At 40.8% G+C, this 20,364-nt stretch overlaps 1 protein-coding gene across 1 annotated transcript in view; it reads left to right on the top strand.

The window, feature by feature from the left end:
* The window catches only part of LOC146648228 (CD5 antigen-like), a 40,241-nt gene extending 30,376 nt beyond the window's left edge, over positions 1–9,865 (top strand). The window contains exons 7-9 of the mRNA XM_085390062.1: positions 8,836–9,168; positions 9,555–9,637; positions 9,728–9,865. Of these exons, the coding sequence (XP_085246188.1) occupies positions 8,836–9,168; positions 9,555–9,637; positions 9,728–9,865 (554 nt within the window). The remainder of the gene's footprint in view (positions 1–8,835; positions 9,169–9,554; positions 9,638–9,727) is intronic.
* The last annotated feature ends 10,499 nt before the right edge of the window (positions 9,866–20,364 follow it).

The following is a 20,364-nucleotide window of genomic DNA, read 5'->3' as shown; positions in this document are numbered from 1 at the left end:
CCAAAACCCATTTGCTCTGAGTTCTGCTAGGGTTTGACTGCGACCCTGATGACAGATGGTGGCATGGTAATGAGACAGTATTAGTCTTGTAATGTGACTTTCCTTTGGAAGGATAACCGGGTGTTTTAGTTCTCGACTGAGCGTTGCCTTTGTCAGTCTTCCACCTACACGAAGAAGTCCTTCATCTAAGATGGGATCAAGACAACTTAGGGGGCTAGAGCATGGAAGAGAGTTGCCCTTCTGAAGTGTCTTTATGTCTTGCAAAAAGGCTTGTCGCTGAACCAGACTGATTACTAGTTCACAAGCTTTTCTCCTTTCCTCTACCGTCACAATGCTGCTGACACGATCTGACTTCATGCCTAGTCTCTTAATTCTTGCAACTACTCTGATGAGCGTTGTCCAGCTGGAAAAGCGGCTTAGACGGTTCAGAATGTCATTTTGCTCATTGGCATGGGTGGCAAAGGTTTTCACCGATTTAACTTCAGGGTCACAGACTAGCAAATCTGGTGAAAAATGTAGTGTTGGGTGTATCTCAGGTTTCCATAGAAATTTAGGACCCGATAACCAGTTCGTTGACAGAATGTCCCCTGCACATAGACCTCTCGAAGCGTGGTCAGCTGGGTTTTCTGCCGTATCCACATAGTGCCACTGAGCAGGGTCTGTGGTTTCTCGGATTAGCTGAACACGATTTGCGACAAACACATGGAATCGCCGTGCCTCATTGCTGATGTAGGCCAATACAACTTGGGAATCAGTCCAAAAGAATTCCTCGTCAATCTGCATGCCGAGCTCTGTTTTTAACATGACGCTTAGCCTTGCGGAGATTACTGCAGCCGAAAGCTCCAGCCTTGGGATGCTCATGAGCTTTGTTGGTGCGACTCTTGCTTTGGCTAACACAAGGCTACAGTGTACTTCATCCTTTCCATTCTTGTATCTGAGGTAGGAACATGCACCATAACCTATGTTACTGGCATCTGAAAAGTGATGCAGTTCCACCCTCACTATGTTGCCAAAGTCTGGAGGATGGTAGCATCTGGGTATCGCTATTTCCTTTAGCCTGTGTAGATCCCTTTTCCATTGCTCCCACCGTGCATGTAGGCTATTGGGAAGCTGATCATCCCAACCTACGCCCATGCGACACAGCTCCTGGAGAATACATTTACCACTCAGGATAAAGGGAGCTACAAGACCCAGAGGGTCGTAGAGGGAGGAGACAGCGGACAGGATACCACGACGAGTTGAGGGTTGGTCCCTTTTGTCAATGTTGAAGCTGAAGGTGTCACTTTCTATTGACCACTGAATGCCAAGTATGTGACCCTCCGCTGTTGAATCCAGGCTAAGGTTGAGAGGTCCGGTGGTTACTGCCCTTTCTGAAGGCGCAACACCACATAGCGCCTCCACCTTGTTCGAGTTAAATTTGTGCAAGTGTAAACCTCCAGTCTTACACAGCTGCTGTGCATTGATAATCAGGTCTGTAGCTTCTGTGACTGATGGGACGCTAGTCAGTCCATCATCAACGTAAAAGTTCTTTTCAATGAAAGCAGCAGCCGAAGGATAATCGGCTTCGCATTGCTGTGCAAGATATTTAAGGCCGAAATTGGCACACCCTGGAGAGGAACCAGCACCGAAAAGGTGCACCGCCATTCTATACTCTTGGGGTTCTGTTTCCAGCTGACCGCCCTTCCACCATAGGAACCTCAGGTAGTTCCGCATGTTGGGTGGAACATAGAACTGATGGAACATTTTTTCAATGTCGCAGGTGATGGCTACTGCTTCCCTCCTAAAGCGGCAGAGAACTCCTACTAGAGAGTTTATCAGATCAGGGCCAGTCAATAAGGTGTCATTCAGAGAGATGCCCAGAAACTTGGCTGAACAGTCGAAGACCACCCTAAGTTTATCTGGTTTCCTAGGATGGTACACCCCATGATGTGGGATGTACCAAATTGTCTCTCCCTCATGTGCTGGGGGGGCTGGTTCTGCAACACCTTTGCTGATGGTTTCCTCCATGAATGCTGTGTAATGGTCATGGTACTGCCTGTTGGACCTTAACTTCCTCTTGAGGTGTTGCAAACGAGCTTCAGCCAGTCGCTTGTTGTTTGGCAGCATAGGTGGAGAGCTGCCCTTGAAAGGAAGTGGCATCTCATAGTGTCCATCCTTCCTTTTTGTGATTGTGCTGCTGAGGAGTTTTACAAAATGAACATCATCTTGAGAAACATATTTATCTTGATAGTTTCTTTCGCTGAAATCCATTTCTAGGACCTTCAACACATCATTGACCGGAGGCAATGGCATTTCCTTTACTGCCACTCTGTGTACAAAGCTTTGATGTTCCTTTCTATCAAGATATGGATTTGCTGATCCTATGATGCTCCAGCCAAGCACGGTTCTTTGAGCAAATGGATGGTTTTCTGACCCTACAATGACTTCTAGAGGGGCCAGTGCTGATGGGCAATCATAGCCAATCAGCAATCCCACTTCACAGTCTTGAAGTGGCTGCAGCTTGTTTGCCAGTTGCCTCAGATGTGGCCACTGAAGTGCGGTGTCCTTTGTAGGAATGTGAGACTTATCGACTGGGATGAAATCCCTTGTATATGCCTGGCGTAGCTGAACATGCGACTCACTATGGAGCCCACGAACTTGCAATCCACAAGCCACTTTGCTAGCTATGACTGTGTCTACTGCTGTCATTGTACTGAGCCTTAATTGCACTGGCTGAGTCTTCACATTTAGTGCAGAGACCAGATCTCCCAAGATGAAAGTTGAATCGCTCTGTGTGTCGAGCAGAGCATATGTGAGAATCTCACTGTGGGGGTCTTCTGCCAATGACACAAAAACTGGAACAATGCTAGACGTAGCTGAGGAGTATCTTGTCAATGTGTGTGACATGACATTGCGGACTTCCTTTGTCTCATTTCCTGCAGATGGTGAATCACTGTTTAACATTTCACTGGCTCCCTCAATTCTCTCTATGTGCAAGCAAGTTGGATGATTTCGACCACATATAGTGCATGTGTGCCTTCTTTTGCATTCTTTACTAGTGTGACCCTTTCTTAAACAGCCAAAGCAAAGACGGTTTTCACGAATGAAAGCTCTCTTTTCATCAGGAAGCCTTGTGGCAAAGGTTGGGCACTTGGCGACACCGTGTGTTTCATCGTTGCAGACGAAGCATGGTGATCTTGGCTTTGAAATTAAGGTCCCTGGTTTACCTGCAGAGTGCTTAGCTTGAGCATTGGTGCTGAGTGCCTTGGTTCTCTTAGGAAGCCTTTCATCTGTAACTTTAGTGGTTAATAAGAAGGGAGAAGCAATGGGGTTGCAGGCTATTCTAGCTTCCCTTTGTAGAAATCTGGTGAAATGAGCAAATGGTGGATACTCTTGACATCTGTCTAGTTCATCCACAACAACACGACCCCATCTGCGTACCAGCCATTCGGGCAGTTTTTTGAGAAGTTTATGATTTTCTTCACAATCATTTAGAATTGCCAGCCCTTTAACATGAGGGATGGCCTCGGCACAACTTTGAAGGAAATCTGAAAACTCTCTGAGGGCTACTGGGTCATTGGGAGCTATTTTTGGCCATTTCATCAGTTTATCCCTGAAAGCCTTTTGGACGACAAATGAACTTCCATACCCCTCCTGAAGAATCTCCCAGGCACCCTGATATGCATCTTCTGAGTTTCGATAGAAGAATCCTTCGACCGCCTTCCGTGCCTCACCAGCAAGATAACTTTTCAAGTACAACATTTTTTCGCCTGCGGGGAGGGGTTTGTGGCCAATCAATGCCATAAAGGATATCTTCCAGTCTATAAACTTTAAAGGGTTACCAGTGAACACTGTGGGTTCAGGTGCAGGCAGACGGTTGGAGACGAACAAGCTTGCAAGCTCCTGTGTTAAGCTGACCTCCTGTTGCCTTTGCAAAATCTCAGGTGGTGCACACTGAGGTCGAAATGATTCAGCCTGTGGATTCAATGGATTCTGAGATTCAATGATTTGGCTATCAAGTTGTGATTTGTCATCTGCTTCATACTTAAGGCTTTCCAATCCATCGTAGTTGTTGTAAGCTCTCACTCTGGCTGCTGCTACTTTTACCTCATTTTCTGCCTGTAGCTGTTGCAGTTTAGTTCTCTCTTCCTCTAGCTTTGCTGTCATTTCTGCAATCATTTGTGCTTCCTTGATTTTCCACTCATGCTCTAAGCTACTCAACTTGGCTTGCTGTTCATGTATTCGTTGCATTGCCTTCGCCTGTTCTAGTTTAGCTGCAAGGTCAGCTTCGGCATCCACACGTTTGCTAGAAGTCGTAGATGTGGCTTCAGAGTATGAATCTGAGCCCTTTGAATGCTCTGAAATAACTGTTTCTGTTTCAGTTTTCCCAAAAACAGATCCATACTCCTCCTTACTTAATATCATCCTTACACGCTCCTTCTCGAGCCTGTCATTAAAAGTCTTATCTATATCTTCTAGTCGTTTACTAATGAGATCACAAATTTCTGTTGTTAGGGCAACACACGCATCCATTTTCTTGACAACATCTGGAGTAGAAGTATGATTACGTCGGATAGGCTCATACAGTTCATGCATTAATGCTTCTTTAGCCTTAATGTCCGTTTGTGTTCTAACAAGGTCTTCGTTTGAGCAGAAACCTTTCAGCCTTGTTCTAACTCCTCTTGCTAACTCCTTCCAGGACTCATATGCCTTGCTAAATGACCTTTCATTTTTCTTGGCCTCCTGTTCATGCATCTCCTGCCCCTTTTCTGTTAGTCTTCGCTCTCTGGAGCTGGACCTGGCCTCTTGTGCCTCTGTAGATTTGTCTATTTCTTCAACAGGGGACAACATTATTATTAATTTTGTTTTTGGCTTGTTGCACCTGCCCTTTTAAGTGTATATATCTTAACTCAAATGGGTTGAGTGGTGGTTTCAAACTTATTAACACTCAACTTAGATATTTACACCTTTAACCTCACAGACTGGCAACAAAACCAAAATAATACTGATGATGCCCTCAAATCAGACAATTTGCCACTTAAGTTTTTACAGAAGTACAACTGATAGCATAAAGCCCAGATTCAGTCTTAGACATTCTGATGCAAGAAATGTGGGATATTCAGCATCACAACTTTACATGCTACTGTGTTAAATACAGAAGAGGTCTTTCTTTCTTGCATTACTTTAGACTGCCATGTTGAAGATCATTTGCTCACACAGCTTACAAGATGAAGGTGTGCATGACATTGTATTTATAATGTCCTTATTTTGAGTCCTTTACTGATCCAGTAGTCTCTAGATGATGCGATACACTCCTTTACTCACAGTTCGACGAAAGAATAAGATGAGTGTAGATGGCTGCAAGGCAGCGATGAGTTTTCACTGTAGCAGCCCTTGGCATCAAGAACGACAGAAGAGTCTCTAACGGGTGCAGCCATTTATTTCCTCACCACACACGGCTCATTCTCTGGACGTTGAGCACCGTGAAAACTATAAAATAAGAAAAAATTGATACCCGTACAGTACCCTTTGAACTATAACAATGAGCTTAAGTTAATTCAGGCAAGTTCAAACAAGTAATTCTGAGATATACAGTCACAGATTAAATAAAACAAAAGGGGTTACTTCAAACAGCATCAAGGGATTACACAGTTCAGTTAAATAAAATATAACAACAGATCATCTCTCATCACATACCTCAGTCCGCTTGCCAAGGGTGCAAAACTCCGGTAAACACTTAAACACTTCGGCCCGTTTCTCATGGGGTGCTGCTAGCTTGCATGACACACATGTCTAGCTAAAAAATAGCACATGGATGTAAGTAACGTAAATAAAGAATAAAAGGGTTTTCAGATAGCTCACAATACAAACGCAGCAACATACCTTACATTAGAAACACACTTATCATACTTATCAAAGTATTATCGTAACTTACATGGACTTTGTACAACTTATTCCTGCCGCGACAGACTGCTCTATACGCGTTACGGGGCATGCCTCTGATCACATCTGTCCTTAGTGCGACTGCGCATACAGTTCCGACAACCCCCGCAAGGATGACTTATGGTACAGATCAGCGGTTCATTACAGAAAACACATCACATGTTTACACTGAGACCATTTCAATAAAAAATATTCACTCAGTCTGAATTTGATGGCAACAAATCTCAAAAACATGGACAGGGTCGTGTTTACCACTGTGTAGCATCGACTCTTACTTTAACAACAGAACATAAACAACTGAGGAGACCAGCTGCTGGACTTACGGGAGACAAATGTTGGCCAGACTGAGGATTCAAGCTGCTCAACAGTCTCAACTCCTGTTTATTATGTCATTTTTATTTGATCCATCAAAAAGGTCTGAAATGCAGAAAGGCCAGTTCACTACCAGGACTCTTCTACTATGAAGCCATGTTGTTATAACAGATGAGACTCACTCCCACTGTGCAAAGTGACATCTTTTATAAGTCATTTTTGGACTTCCAATTTTGGTCAGGTGTTTTTTTGTTTTGTTTTTTACCTCTGATGAATGCATAGATTTGACTCCATGTACGGGCTATTTATACTCCAAATGTGATCATTGTGGACATCTTTTCAAAAACAAACTTAGACTCCGTGTCATTTTTGTAATGCTTCTACGTGTACAGCCTCTTTAGTCTCATGTTTTAAGAGGGTGGAGGGTATGTTTTCTGGACAGAAACAGTTATATGTGAAGGAATGCAGAGTGATCAGTGGACATCTGAAAGATGGTGCAGCCTCCTGAGCTAAAACAAAAGTGAGCAGCTGCACAGTGGATTTGGAGCAGAAAGCTTCTCACAGAAACTTTGCAAAATGTGCGCATTGTTGAGTGGATAGTTCACATACCAGTGATGGCACGTTTCAACCTGACGTTCCGGTGTTCCAGATTAACTGGTGTCGCGAATTAACTGGTGACAGAGAGTAGTGTATTTCCCTTGGGTAGGAGGGATCCTGGAGGAGGGTCATCACACGGCGGGTAGACAGTGGATCCGGTGAGGCCTCCACATGATGGTATTTCATGACGCCGGCTGAAACGGCCCGAAGAGCAAACTGAGCTTTGATGTGCATGAACCACAAAGGAGGGTTGTGAAGCCAAAAATCCGGCAGCTTAAAACGTACAGCTCTGCTATCCATCCTGATTACCAGTCTTGGTAGCTGGACATCGGTCCTCCAGGATCTCCACTTCTGGCTGCAACCCGGCTCACAATGCACCCGACCCCTACAGTGCCTCCTCCGGGTGGTAGGCCTGCATTAAGATGGGCCCATGTCCCTTTTTCAGGTTGTGCCTGGCCGGATCCTGACAAGGATTCCTCCTGGGCGCCTCCTGGGTGAGGTGTTCTGGGCATGTCTTATTGGGAGGAGGCCCCGGGGCAGAGCCAGGACATGCTGGAGCAATTATATCTCTCGGCTGTCCTGGGAACGCCTTGGTTTTCCCTCAGACAAGCTGGAGGAGGTGGCTGCGGAAAGGGAGGTCTGGGATTCTCTGCTTGGGAATAAAACTGTCACATAATGTCCAAAGAAATGACCCAGTTTAAAGTTCAAATGTTGAATGTCATACTAACGTCCAAGTTTGATCACTGTTGGCCGATAAATTGGACATCGTATAGATATCGAGAACTGGTCAAGGACCCAAGATAGACATGATCTGGACTTCTATCTGACGTCCAGTGTTTAGTGGGCTACTATGTAGGGGTGCAACGATACACAAAATTCACAGTTCGGTTCGATACTTTGGTGTCACGGTTCGATATTTTTTCGATACAAAAAAATGTTCATGCCTTTTTAATTTGTCATTTATTAAAATTATAAATATATATTTTAACTCAAAAGTACAGTTTTTAAATTTAATGTTGCTGAAACAACAAAGTAATAAAAACAATAAATCTATCTGATTGAGGAATCACTCATCTTTGGAAAAGAGAGTTTATTACAGAGAAATGTCTCTTTCCAAAATAAAAGCTATACTATACGCTTCTTCTGGGCTATATTCTCGGCAGCATATTAAACATATCAGGTCCCCATAAGGAGAATCATGTGCTAACGGCTGTCTAAATGACTCGGGTAAAGTTTGTAGCATGCATGCTTGTTGTTTTTGTCTGCTTCCACTTGTCTTTGCACTAGGATGATGTCGGTGTAAATGTGCAGTCATATTTGTTGTGTTCCCACTAGTGCTGTCAGCGTAAATCTCGTTGAAATGACGTTAACGCCACAACACGGCAAATCTCCGTTAACAAGCTACCGCGGATCGCCCTGAGCATGGGGCTGGACGGTCAACACGTTAACGAGCTAACTGCGCTAACGCACTAGTTCCCACCAATGTAACTGAGCATTGCGTGGCACATCCGACATACTGTTTTACTGTTGTCCATGACGCGCTTACCTTCAGGGTCATACTTCACATGAAAACCAAAATAGTTCCAAACGCCAGATCTGAATGAGGGTGGTTCAATTTGCCATGTTGCAAGGAGAGCTTAACTTCTGTCTCGCTAGCTTGCCCTGCGCTCAGTGAATCTGCGTTCGACTACTCCGCCTAGGCTGCACTGTCGAGCGCAGATCCACTGAGCGCTCAACACAGACAGCATCGTCAGAAAGGAAGTTGATAAAATAAATAAAAAAATTTGTATTGTTCGATACATATGCGTACCGAACCGAAAGCACTGTATCGAATGGTTCAATATCGATATGAGTATTGTTGCACCCCTACTATTATGTGTCACATGCACACACTGAAAGTAAATTGTCTTCACATCCCAACTGTGGTATAGTTTCTTCCTGCTACCAGGTGGTTCCTGTTTTACTTACTATAGCTTTGTTATTTGTTCTTTCTTTTGTTCTCAGTGTCCCTGCAGCAGCCCAACATCTCTGTGACATCTCCAGATGGAGGACTGGTCAGGGTTCCTGATGGTTCAGAGATCATCAAGGGTTACAGCTTCGTCTTCACCTGCACAAACAATGAACACTATCCTGGAGGAGTTTTCAATCTCATCTTCTATGGCTCCAATATGAAACGCACCAAACACACAAAGCCATCTGTCAACAACTCAGCCTCCTTTAGTTTCCCTGTAGCTGACTTTGAACATGAGGGCAGCTACAGCTGTGTGTATGAGATAACTCTGTCAGCAGGAACATCCACTTCTCCTGAAGATTGGAGGTTATATGTTTCTGTGATATGTAAGTAGATGACAGAACTCAACATTTGTACATCATATAACTGTGACTACACAACTGTTTGACTATCCAAAGATTTACCAATCTAAATGTAGGTAATTCATTAGTGACTGCTGTTCAGTCTGATGATGATGATGCAATGTGGCCACCATATTGGTCAGATGGAGCCACGCCTCCTAAACCATGTGTGTCTGGAGTGTGTGATGTAGTAAGGTTGTGGCTGGGTGGGGTGACTTTTACATGCCATTCAGTGGAAGCCCATTGTTTCATAATCATGTTCATGTTAACATGGATGGTTTATGAGAAGGTTTTTCCATGTAATCTTTTTTCAGACATTTAAAGCAGTTGAAACAATTGATATTCTGATGATGCCTGATCACTTTCCACAGATTCAAGAACTCCAATCGTGAGATATGTTTTCCTGCCACTGATTCTGCTTTTAGAGAACATTGCCCTTCATTTCTACTATAAGGTACATCAGAGTAAATAAAAGCATGTATGAAACTGAGTAGTAGTTGAGAAGTGTAGGAACAGTAACATGCATTGTGTATCGTCTCTCCAGGTCATCAAAAAGCAGAAATCAGAAAAAAAGGAGAACGATGAGACGGATGTTTCCAGAGCTGAAGAAGTGGAGGCCGAGGAGGAAGCAGTCCAAGAAATAGAATCGAATCGAAACATAGAAACAAATGCAATAGTTTAAAATTTTTTGTTAGAATTTAGATTAAAATTGTTTGTTTTTTTTTAAAAGATTAAAATTGTTTAAATGTTGTTTAATTATGTTTATGTTTTAAATGTCTGGCACATTACTGCAGCGGCTCTATTTAACCCGCCTTTACTGTCCAGTATAAACTCTTCATAGCATGACTGTGACTTAAGTTTGAAAATAATCCTTCATCCTGTCCAGTCCTCACTTTCTTACATCTTCCTCCATCTCTGCCAGCAAAGTTTTCCACACATTAAGTTTTTTTACTTCTCACTAAACTGTATCTTTGGCTAACAGACAGAATGTGCGTCAGTCTGCACATTAACATGTTTTTATGTTTGGTGATATTTTTGAAAGTCTTTCAAATTATCTGTCGCTTACAAAAAATTCCTGCAATTATAGCATCCTATTATATATATAACAATATATTGGCAAAGAAAAAACCAAAAGGCAGTAAAAAGTGTTGTTTATGCTTTGAATCATCATCACACCTGGAGGAGTTTTCCTGAAGACTGCTGAAGAAATTAGAAGAACGCTGGCGAAGAGACTTTCATGCACATTAGAATTGTACAAACTGTTTTTCCTCATATACTGTGTTTGTATAAAGAAAACAATTGACTTAAGACTTTTGCACAGTACTGTAATAAGGAAAATGAAGCTGTCTCACATTCATGCAGCTTACAACAAGAGCTGACAGCAGACACAGGAAGTCAGTGAGAGAGATAACAGTATGAACGGCTAATAAACTTGAGATGTTGTGATTGTGTAATGTTGAACAAAAACAGACTAAATGCTGGGCCTGAATTTAGATACATTACTTTCATTTTCATCAAAGTAACTTGCAGGAAATTTTTGTATTGTTGTTGGCACTCTGATTTTATAAAAATATATGTTTGTTTTATATTTTATTCTAAAATCAACTTTTTTTAATTCTTACATTTTGGGGGGACAAATTTTATCTGAGACTGATGGTGGAAAAATATACACAGATATGATCATTTTAAATTACCTCTCACCATCAGCAGTGTTGGGACTAACGCGTTATTAAATAACGCGTTACAGTAACTACGTTATTATTGTGGTAACGAGCACAGTAACTAGTTATTATGCCAAAATCAGGAACGCGTTACTCGTTACTGGGATTTAGATAGGCTCGTTATTCGTTACTTCTTGCGGTGGCTATCGCGGAGCTTCCACAGATTCATTAGCAAGTGGTGGAGGGCAGCAGGTGGATGAGAGAAAGGGGAGGCAAGAGGAGAGACCCGAAGCGGCCGAGTGTCAGGTGAACTGAACTTCAGGTAAGAAGTTATGACTTGCAGTCTATCTGGGTCAGATATGAACCAAGTTTAGTTGGAGTTTATTTTCGTTGTGCTGACTTTTTCGTACTGTGTGCTAGCTAGCATGACCGGGTTTCTATACAGCTGGGTGGGTGCTATGTTACTGATGTTGAACTTTATTTTGTTCATACGGTTAATTATTAGAGTTGCCAACCGTTCCCTAAAAAACGGAATCGTCTCGTACGCAGAGAAATTATTACGCGTTTCGTATTGAGGTGAAAAGGAACACAGTTCGTCCCGGACTTCAGCTACAATGAAAAAGACACAAAGCTGGAGTTATTCTGTCTTTGCTGCACAGCTGCCTCTTCTTCTCTCATTCTCTCCCCCTCCCTCTCCCGTTGCTACTTTAATCATGAAACTGATCAATGATCAGCTGATCGGCTTTTCTCTCTTGTTTATTTATCGTCCACTTTGCGCCAGAAAGAGGAAACCAGCGGATGTCGCGTTAAACAACAGCAGCACGTTTGATCAGCTGTTGTTAGAATTTATTTAATATTACTTTCTAGTATCAGCTGATGTTTGCTGGAGCCACAGCTGTAAAGCTGCTGGTCATGATATCGAATTTCTGAGTACAATCAAAAGCACCACGACTGCAGTTTTTGTGTTGGATGTAAAAAGCGCACATGACGCTGTAACGTAGGCTAGAATCATGGCGGCGGTCAACGACGGTCCAGGCATGGGATTTCTCTCGTGGAAATATGCACATTATTTTTTCCTTTGGTAGGTGGCACAGTGCACTTGTGGCAAGTAAGCAAGCTAGAAGACTGGCACTCTTGCTGGGTATCCAGTTAGCAACACATTAACAAGAGAAGTCTGAGTAAAACCAAAGTTACTTTCCCTAGTAACTAGTTACTTTGAAAGTAACGAGTAACTTGAAGTAACTGAGTTACTTTTGATGGAAGTAACTAGTAATGTAACTAAGTTACTAATTTAAAGTAACTTACCCAAAACTGACCATCAGTAACACAAAATCCACTTTGACCACCCTTTACTTTGTTGGGATCTAAACACTTCAGGCTGGAGGACAGATTTGACAGATTTGACAGATTTGATCAGCTCTGTCTTTGATTCAGTCCTTGTGGCTCACAAATCCTGGTGGGACATATGTGGTGTTTTCATTCCACAACCATCCGCAAAGGAAAGAAATCAAGAAAAAATATACTGATTTCTTGGAGCATATCAGACACCACTGATCCAGCTGTGCTGAGTAACTCTGACACACTACAGGATCAGTGAAATTTCTACCTGTTCCTACCAAACAATTTCTTTTGTTGTACTTCCTGTGTTTTCCTGCTGCACTCTGAGCTCTCACTGCTGCTGCTGTAAAATGGCAAAGCTACGACCCCTACTGTTCAAGATCAACACTGACAACAGAACTGTAGAGACTTTTCATTTCCTATTAGTACATTAAATACTTTTTCTTTTATTACCTAGTTTATTAACGTTATGACTGCTCATCACTGCTTTTCCTACCTGTTGAGGTTCAGGGTCTGCCTGCTTTGCTCGGGTCGGCATTCACTCATATTTAACTCTGGGTTCTTGGCTAGCTTAGCATTACCATGCTTTCTGTGCTGAATCATCCGAAGGGTGAAAGTCGTGTTGGCAGTACAGTCCAGTAGTTTTTGTCCTGGGTCCAGTTTCCAGTTTAACATCACGCCCTTGTCATTTTGTGTAATAAAATATAAATAAAATGCTTATATTTTGCTTATATTTTATAGACTGTGTGTTTTGTAGACTGTGCCATTATTTTTTACCTAATGACACACAAACTGAAATCAGCTGATTGTCATGGAACCAATAAGCAGAATCGCAGATAACATTTCCAAGGAACTGAACTACTGGGAACCAGTTCTCTACAAGAATTAGTCCTCAGTTCCCATCCCTAATCTTGATGAAAGAAAACATGAGAAGACTGTCAACAGCTGGCTGAGAACCAGATGTAGGACCTCCAGTGACGTCATGCTAAATCCACACTGACAGCTCGATCCACCAGCTCAGTCAGCACTTTTACATTTTTATTGTTCCATGACATTATGTATAATTTAAGCCCATTATACCAAGATCTGTGGACTGTTGTCGACAAAAGGTGAATTGTATACTTGTTTATCAAATAACCTTTGAACCGTGGGTCACATATTGCTTCAGTAGGTGGAAAAGCATCCACTCAGAAATATTCACATTATCACCAAAGTGATATGTAAACTATGACAGGAACATCTAATCATTGCTGTAAAAGAGACTCAGGAACAGGGAGAAGATACACACACCTCAGAGAAATCCATCAGTTAATAAATAGTTTGAAACAGGAACCATCTATGAGGAAACACCACTAACCACTGAACCACCGTACCGTCCAGAACAATATTTTGTTGATAGCCAGTTTATTTAAACCAAAATAGAAAAGATGTGTTGGTGCTTTTTAACCATTTGCAATCATGAAAGGAGGGACCTGGACAAATATACAGGGAGTTGGAGTTCTTTCAGCCGTAAGCTTCAGGTCAAAGTGTTGAACCAGCACAGGTTTTATTCCTGTGACGTCTGCGATGTCAGACAGCATGGCTTCAGGAGATTGGGGACTCAAATGCAGACAATGGAGTCAGAGTGAGGTGAACAAAAAAAAAAAACACTATAAAAAAAAGCAAAGGAAAACTGAGAGAAACTAACAAAAACCTAGACTGGGGTAACTAAACATAACATACCACCTGAGAAACAGAGACCTTTAACAATAAACTTGTAAACACGGTGGAAGACAGAGTAAATGCAGAGGATGACAAGCAAACGAAGAGGAACAGAGGAACAACACACACTATATAAACAGGGAATGGCACACAGGCAGGGAACACAGCTGAGGGTAATCTGACATAACAAGACAAGGGGAAGCAAAACGCAATACACTGAACACAGGACAAGGGACTATCAAAATAAAACAGGAAGCATGAGACATTCATAATAACTGAGACACTTGTGGGACTCATTTAATGGGTGGACACAGATGGATGTATTGTAATAGATACTGTCCCCCCTCCATAATGTTACCTGTTGGGGTGCTTGTTGTTGTTACTGGGTGCATTCAGTTCTTTATTACTGTATTTTGACATATACTGTGCTCATTGGCAATCCAGCTAGAATATTTTGGTCAATGATGATTCCCATGGGTGATGCTCACGCAGGCACTGGATGGGACAGCTTTGGGGTCCTGTGTGTTTTAGTGCACGGACAGCCTGCAGAGTGCAGCTACGCTAAACCAAAGTGCTTGTGTTTTCGTATTTGCAGAGCAAATGAACAAGTAAAGAGAAATGATTCTAAACTCATGCACACCTGAAAGTGTAGTTTGTCCAAGTGTGCAACACACTGACACATGGAAACATGACTGACTCGGGAACAGAGGGAAACAAAGAGACAAGGGTGTCCAGACATGAGATGTGGGACACAGGACACTCACAGAGAAGACATGGGAACAGAGACTAAACACAGGCTATGATAAATACTACGGGAGGGAGAACTACGATCTCCAGAGACATAACAACCAACGATAATTAAACCCAGGAATAACAATAATCAAAGAATATTAGGTCAGAATCAATAACACACAAATACTGGATCACAGACCCAGTACTGTGACATTTCCACCCATGGTGACCCTTACATTTTATGATTCAAACACTGGTTAAAATGTAACAGATAAAATGCTTACATACATTTGATGATTCAATGGAATTTTGTTTTAATAAGTAGGTCAGCATAAGTGAGTTTTGGTTTGTCAATGAATGCTGAACATTGTCATTAAATATGAACATTTGAAGAGACTTTCAGAATTTTGATCATTATTTCAACAAACATCATGTATTCAACTATGTTATTTTGTATTAATTTCTGGATCACGTCATTCATTGTATGTTCACAAAGCACATATGCACTCTTCCTCCACCAGATGTCAATGTTATACATAACAAGTTCATTACAATTTTTCATGGTTGCAGAAATAAACCTCCATTCTTCTGCAAACTGTGTGGCAGGGTGAGCTTGGTGGGGTGACTGCAGGGGAGGAGTGGAGCAGTGGAGCTGGTGAACATCTTCTAGTCATGCCTTCCCTATTTCGGCTGGAAGCACTACAAAGTACCAAACAATAGAGTATCAATGACAGAGACAGTGTGACCAAAATAAAAAGGCTGAAAGTGAGATTCCCGAGTTGTGTTGGATTCTTCAGTATTCTTCAATATGAAAATAACCTTTCATGAAATATAGATAGTGAAGTTGTCACTGGTACATTTTACACTGAACTAATGAAAGTACAGGCTGATCTTTGTCTAACAATTACCCAAAAAATATTTATGAAAATGTCAGAACTCAAATTAAAGTATGGTATGTTTTTAATATCACATGTCATCAGAAAGACATGGACGTGCTTCAGCCTGTGGCTTTTTGCTTGTCATACACATTTGAGTGTGACCCTCATTCAAACACTCCTTGGTTCTAATCTATGGTGGATACAGTAAAATAAATATATGAAATTAAATAGTAAATAGAAATATTCACAGCACGAGTTCCTTATTAAGTTGGTTAAGTAAAGAAAATAAGATATGTGTCTGTAAAACAGCTAGCAGTGGTTGTCCCAGCAGACCTGTACTTGCATAAATATGTACCTAAGTAGGATTGCAACATCTGATGAGACATTTGATAAGACTGGTTTCAGAGAATTTTTTTTAGCTGTCACCAACAAGTATCACTGAGGCTGAAACAAATTGTCAGCGGTTATGAAATGTTTATTTCCTCTTCATGTGCTTTCCTGTCATAGTATATCTCTTTATCTCTGTTGATGCAAATTCTTCTGTGAGCCTTTGGATTTCTTTTCACAAGTGCTGACAAAAAAATAAGAAAGCTATATGCATATGTGCAAATGCATTCATTATTTTTAATACTGAGCTGTCCTCACCACTGACACTATGGAGAGTTTACAAGGACTTGACTCATAGAAATCAAACCATACCTGATTTAAAGTGGGCTGATCTCCCTTCTGAGTGTTTCAATTATGTCTAAAGCAATGGTGTCAAATGCAGGATGTGGCCACGGGTAAAAGATTGATTAAATGAAGTAAAATCATGTGAACAGGGTGAATCTAGGTAGATTTTGTATCCAATAGTGATTGGTAATGATAGGCAGGCAATGAGCCCCTGGATAGTACTGAGACACTGGCTGATACACTGAGGACGAACAACATCAACATGAACTTTAAATCATTGAGGTAACCAAGAGCCTGAGTGTCACTAACACATGAGCAGACAGAACAATCTGAGGCAGCGATTCTAAACAGGAGGTAAGTGGAGTTTGATTGCAGGTGTTTCTGAAAGCAGAGTGCAGGAAATGTGAAGGCCACAGCTTGAGCACGAGACAAACAACATAGAAAGAAACAGAGGGAAATATAGAAAAGACGAGTCAGTGGTGGAGGACAGGAGGGAGGGACCATGACATTAATGTTGCAGAGTTTCTAGTGCTGCTATTTTAAAATCACTCAAGACTCAGAGACTTCAGTTTGTTTCACAGTTTAAATTTGGTGCATCAGGTGAGATGTGTGACTAGGAGATTGTTTTAATTATTGTTTATTTGTTGGACATTTGCATCATATATATGATTTTGCAATGTGGATTTGACACGCAAAAAAGTACCAACACAGTTTTTCTGTTGTAACGTCTTGAGGCATTCCCGGAAAAGCGTTTTGTGTAAACAAAACTGAGTTTGTGCCAGCATGTCAGTATGAGTTTTTGATCAAATGTACACAGTTCGATACAATTTTTGAGTCAGTTCACATATTTAATGATTTCATCTCATAGTGTTGTTGAACATGTTAAACATCCTGTGGTCATCATGATTTCTGTGCATGCTTCACAATGATCCAAACAGATTTTTTTTGTAGGTTACATTCAAATGTTTTATTTCTGAATATATTGTTGGGGAAAACTAGTTTCCTGTTTGGGATTGGGAGAGAAAAAAGAGAAACAGATGCTCCTGAGGGACTTGGTTCAGAAAAAAGCTTTAAGTAAGCTGCACATTTGCATGGTTCAGATTAAAGTGTTTTCAGCATGGGGAAATGGTTGATGTACTGAGCTACATCACACACTGAGGTTTCTGTGGTTATTTTAGAGCTGAGTGCCAAAAATATCAATCAGAGGATCTAATGTCTTCTAATCTGTGTAACTGTGGCTTAACAGCAACATCACATCCGTTTGAGACTGCAGGTGGAACAAATACCTGCAGCCTTCAGACGTCTACAGAGACCTGCAACTACCAAGAAGTAATCTTCAATTTAGCTGTCTAACTGTTGTGGATTACAGAACTGATAAGAATAACTAATTCATTTCATTCCATCTGCCTCACAGTAAAATATTAGCTTTGTTTGTTTAAGTCGTCCATGTACAAGTTTAGGAAACAAATGAAACACTTGCTGTGTGAAAAAAAACTCAGCTTATTTGAACAGTTTCTGAATTCCAGATGTGTAAGAACAGTTTATGAACACATCAGTATTTTGGGGTCCGCAGTTCCTGCAGGTTGTAGCCATTTGGCTGGAAGGCAGGTTTTAAAGGTAGAAAGGTAGAAGGCTGGGCAGTGCTGGTGTTAAAGACGAGACAACATAGAAAGAGAGAGAGTCCAGTACAATTTTTGGGTAAGTCCAGATACTTAATGATTTAGATGCCAGACCTGTTAAACATTCTGTTGACATCATCTCTACTGTGCAGGTTTCACAATTATTAAAATACCTTTTTTTGTAGGTAACCACTTGTTCTGTAGGTAATTTTTTGTAGGTAAATCTGATGTTTATTATGTGAAAATATTGTTAGGGAAAAAATGGTTCCCAGTTCTTCTTCCTCGGGAGACGATAAAAAAGAGCAGATGGTCCTGAGGGACTTGATTTAGAAAGAAGGTTTAAGTGATGCACATTTGCATGGCTTAGATTGAAGTGTTTCTAGCGTGAGAAAATGTTTGATGTACTCACAAACATTGCGGTTTCTGAGGTTATTTTGCAGCAGATAAGTTCAAATATCAATCAGAGGATCTGTGTCTTAATCCGTGAAACTGTGGTTTAACGGCACGCAACATCACATCAGTTTGAGACTGCAGGTGGGAGAAATACCTGCAGACGTCTATAGAGAACTGCAACTGTCAAGAAGTACCCGTCACTTCAGCTTTCTAACTGTTGTTGAATACAAAACTGGTAAGAATACTAATTCATTTTTATTCTGTCTGGCTGACTGTAAAATTCATGTATTTTAAAACATTTTTATTATTATTATTTTCTGCCACTCATGACTCATTTAGACAGAATACATTTTGTGTATCAGTCATGTGGACACAACAGAGAAACTTCTTCTATTTGGCCATCGGTGAGATGCATTTCATATCATTTAATTATCTTCTTTATTTGGTATACTAACAGAGATTGTCAGAGGACTGATAATCATATGGAACGCCAGGACTGCCATAATGAATTAATTAAATACACCATTAAATAATTAATTAAATGTGTCAATAATTAATTAAAATTGGAATTAATTAATTAAATAAATAGTTATGACACGTGTAATTAATTAATTATTGACACATTTAATTAATTATTTATGTATTTCACATTTTAATTAATTATTGACACATTTAATTAATTATTTATGTATTTCACATTTTAATTAATTATTGACACATTTAATTAATTATTGACACATTTAATTAATTATTTATGTATTTCACATTTTAATTAATTATTGACACATTTAATTAATTATTTATGTATTTCACATTTTAATTAATTATTGACACATTTAATTAATTATTGACACATTTAATTAATTATTTAATGATATATTTATTTATTTCATTTTGGCAGTCCTGGCGCCTGGCTCTCATCATGAAATAATTTTATCTGTCAGCCTCACCCATCAAACTCAGGGGGCGGGGTTAACGCTGATCGAGTCAAAACCATTGCTTTGGCCTGGTGGCCATTGTTTCTAGCACACAACAACCGGCATGTGGAAGCTAACAGAACTGAGCTTTGAAAAACCCTGTTTGTGTGTTACCAAATACTGTTTTAATATTTTTTTAGCCGAGAATGTAGTGGTTTAATCTTCATGTGTCTGGTCGGTTTGTCAAGATACAGCCTCTTTGCAAAAGTGCTTCGATGATTTCGGAGATGTCTGCCCAGTCTCACGACAAAGCGTGGGATAGACCCGCTCGCCTCGCAAGCAATCCCACCAACAAAGCGCAGGCCCCGGTACACAGCTGTAGTAACCCCCGCTGACTTCTTTTACTGAGGTTATATTTATCGATGTTTTATTTCCTGATGTTCTTATGTGTCCTACGTGTTTCAGTCGCCAATTCTGAATTATAACTAACATTAAAAACATGTTTAAGGAGGAGAGAGAGCAAATAAATCTGTTTAACATCTGATCTTTGGGTTTTTGTTCAGTAATCAGCGTGACCTGTGTATAAACGCATAAAAGAGATAACATTGGTGTTTCCGTCATGTACTGCTGGCTTTAACTGTACAAAGGTTGTTCGACACTATGAAACACATACAGACTTCATGATGTTCGGCTAATATTTTTATTGTGAATATTAATCACGCTGACCTCGCTCTGTACACCACGCAGCGAGGTCAGCATATCCACGATATCCTCAGCTCCATGAGTTAACACAAAGTTTCCCAGCTGACTATCTAACTTCCAACTATTCCAGAGACGTGAAAATATACAGCATAAAGAAAAGTGTAAGAGACTCAGCAGCAGATTAGAATAACAGTTATAGATTTAATAAATCACCAAATGAATCCAAGAAACGAGCAAACCTGTTCCGACAATTTGAGTTTGTGTTCCCTCAGCTGCAGACTCGCTGCTGTTTAAATGTTTGAAAAGGAAGATTAGATATAAAGCAAACATCAAACATAGACTCAGTCTGCCTTCACATTTGATATGAGGCCAGCACGTATAGTGGCTGTGTCCTGTTTTAAGATCATACATGTAAAATTGTTGTCTGACCTCCGTCGATCCAGCCGCTCAGAGTCCGTGGTTACCATGGTTACTGCATAAGCAGCTATAATGTTAACAGCTGGCACTGAGAAAACCTACCGGCAGCATGGGTGTTTATGTTTTTCATTGCAAAAGAACTGTCTGAATG

The sequence above is a fragment of the Rhamphochromis longiceps genome, linkage group LG18 (assembly GCF_057381845.1).
Source record: "Rhamphochromis longiceps isolate RC_006_pf linkage group LG18, R_longiceps_female_GT1.1, whole genome shotgun sequence".
NCBI classification, from domain to species: Eukaryota; Metazoa; Chordata; class Actinopteri; order Cichliformes; family Cichlidae; genus Rhamphochromis; species Rhamphochromis longiceps.
Note: the sequence above shows the minus strand (reverse complement) of the source record. Positions and strands in the feature narration are given on the sequence as shown.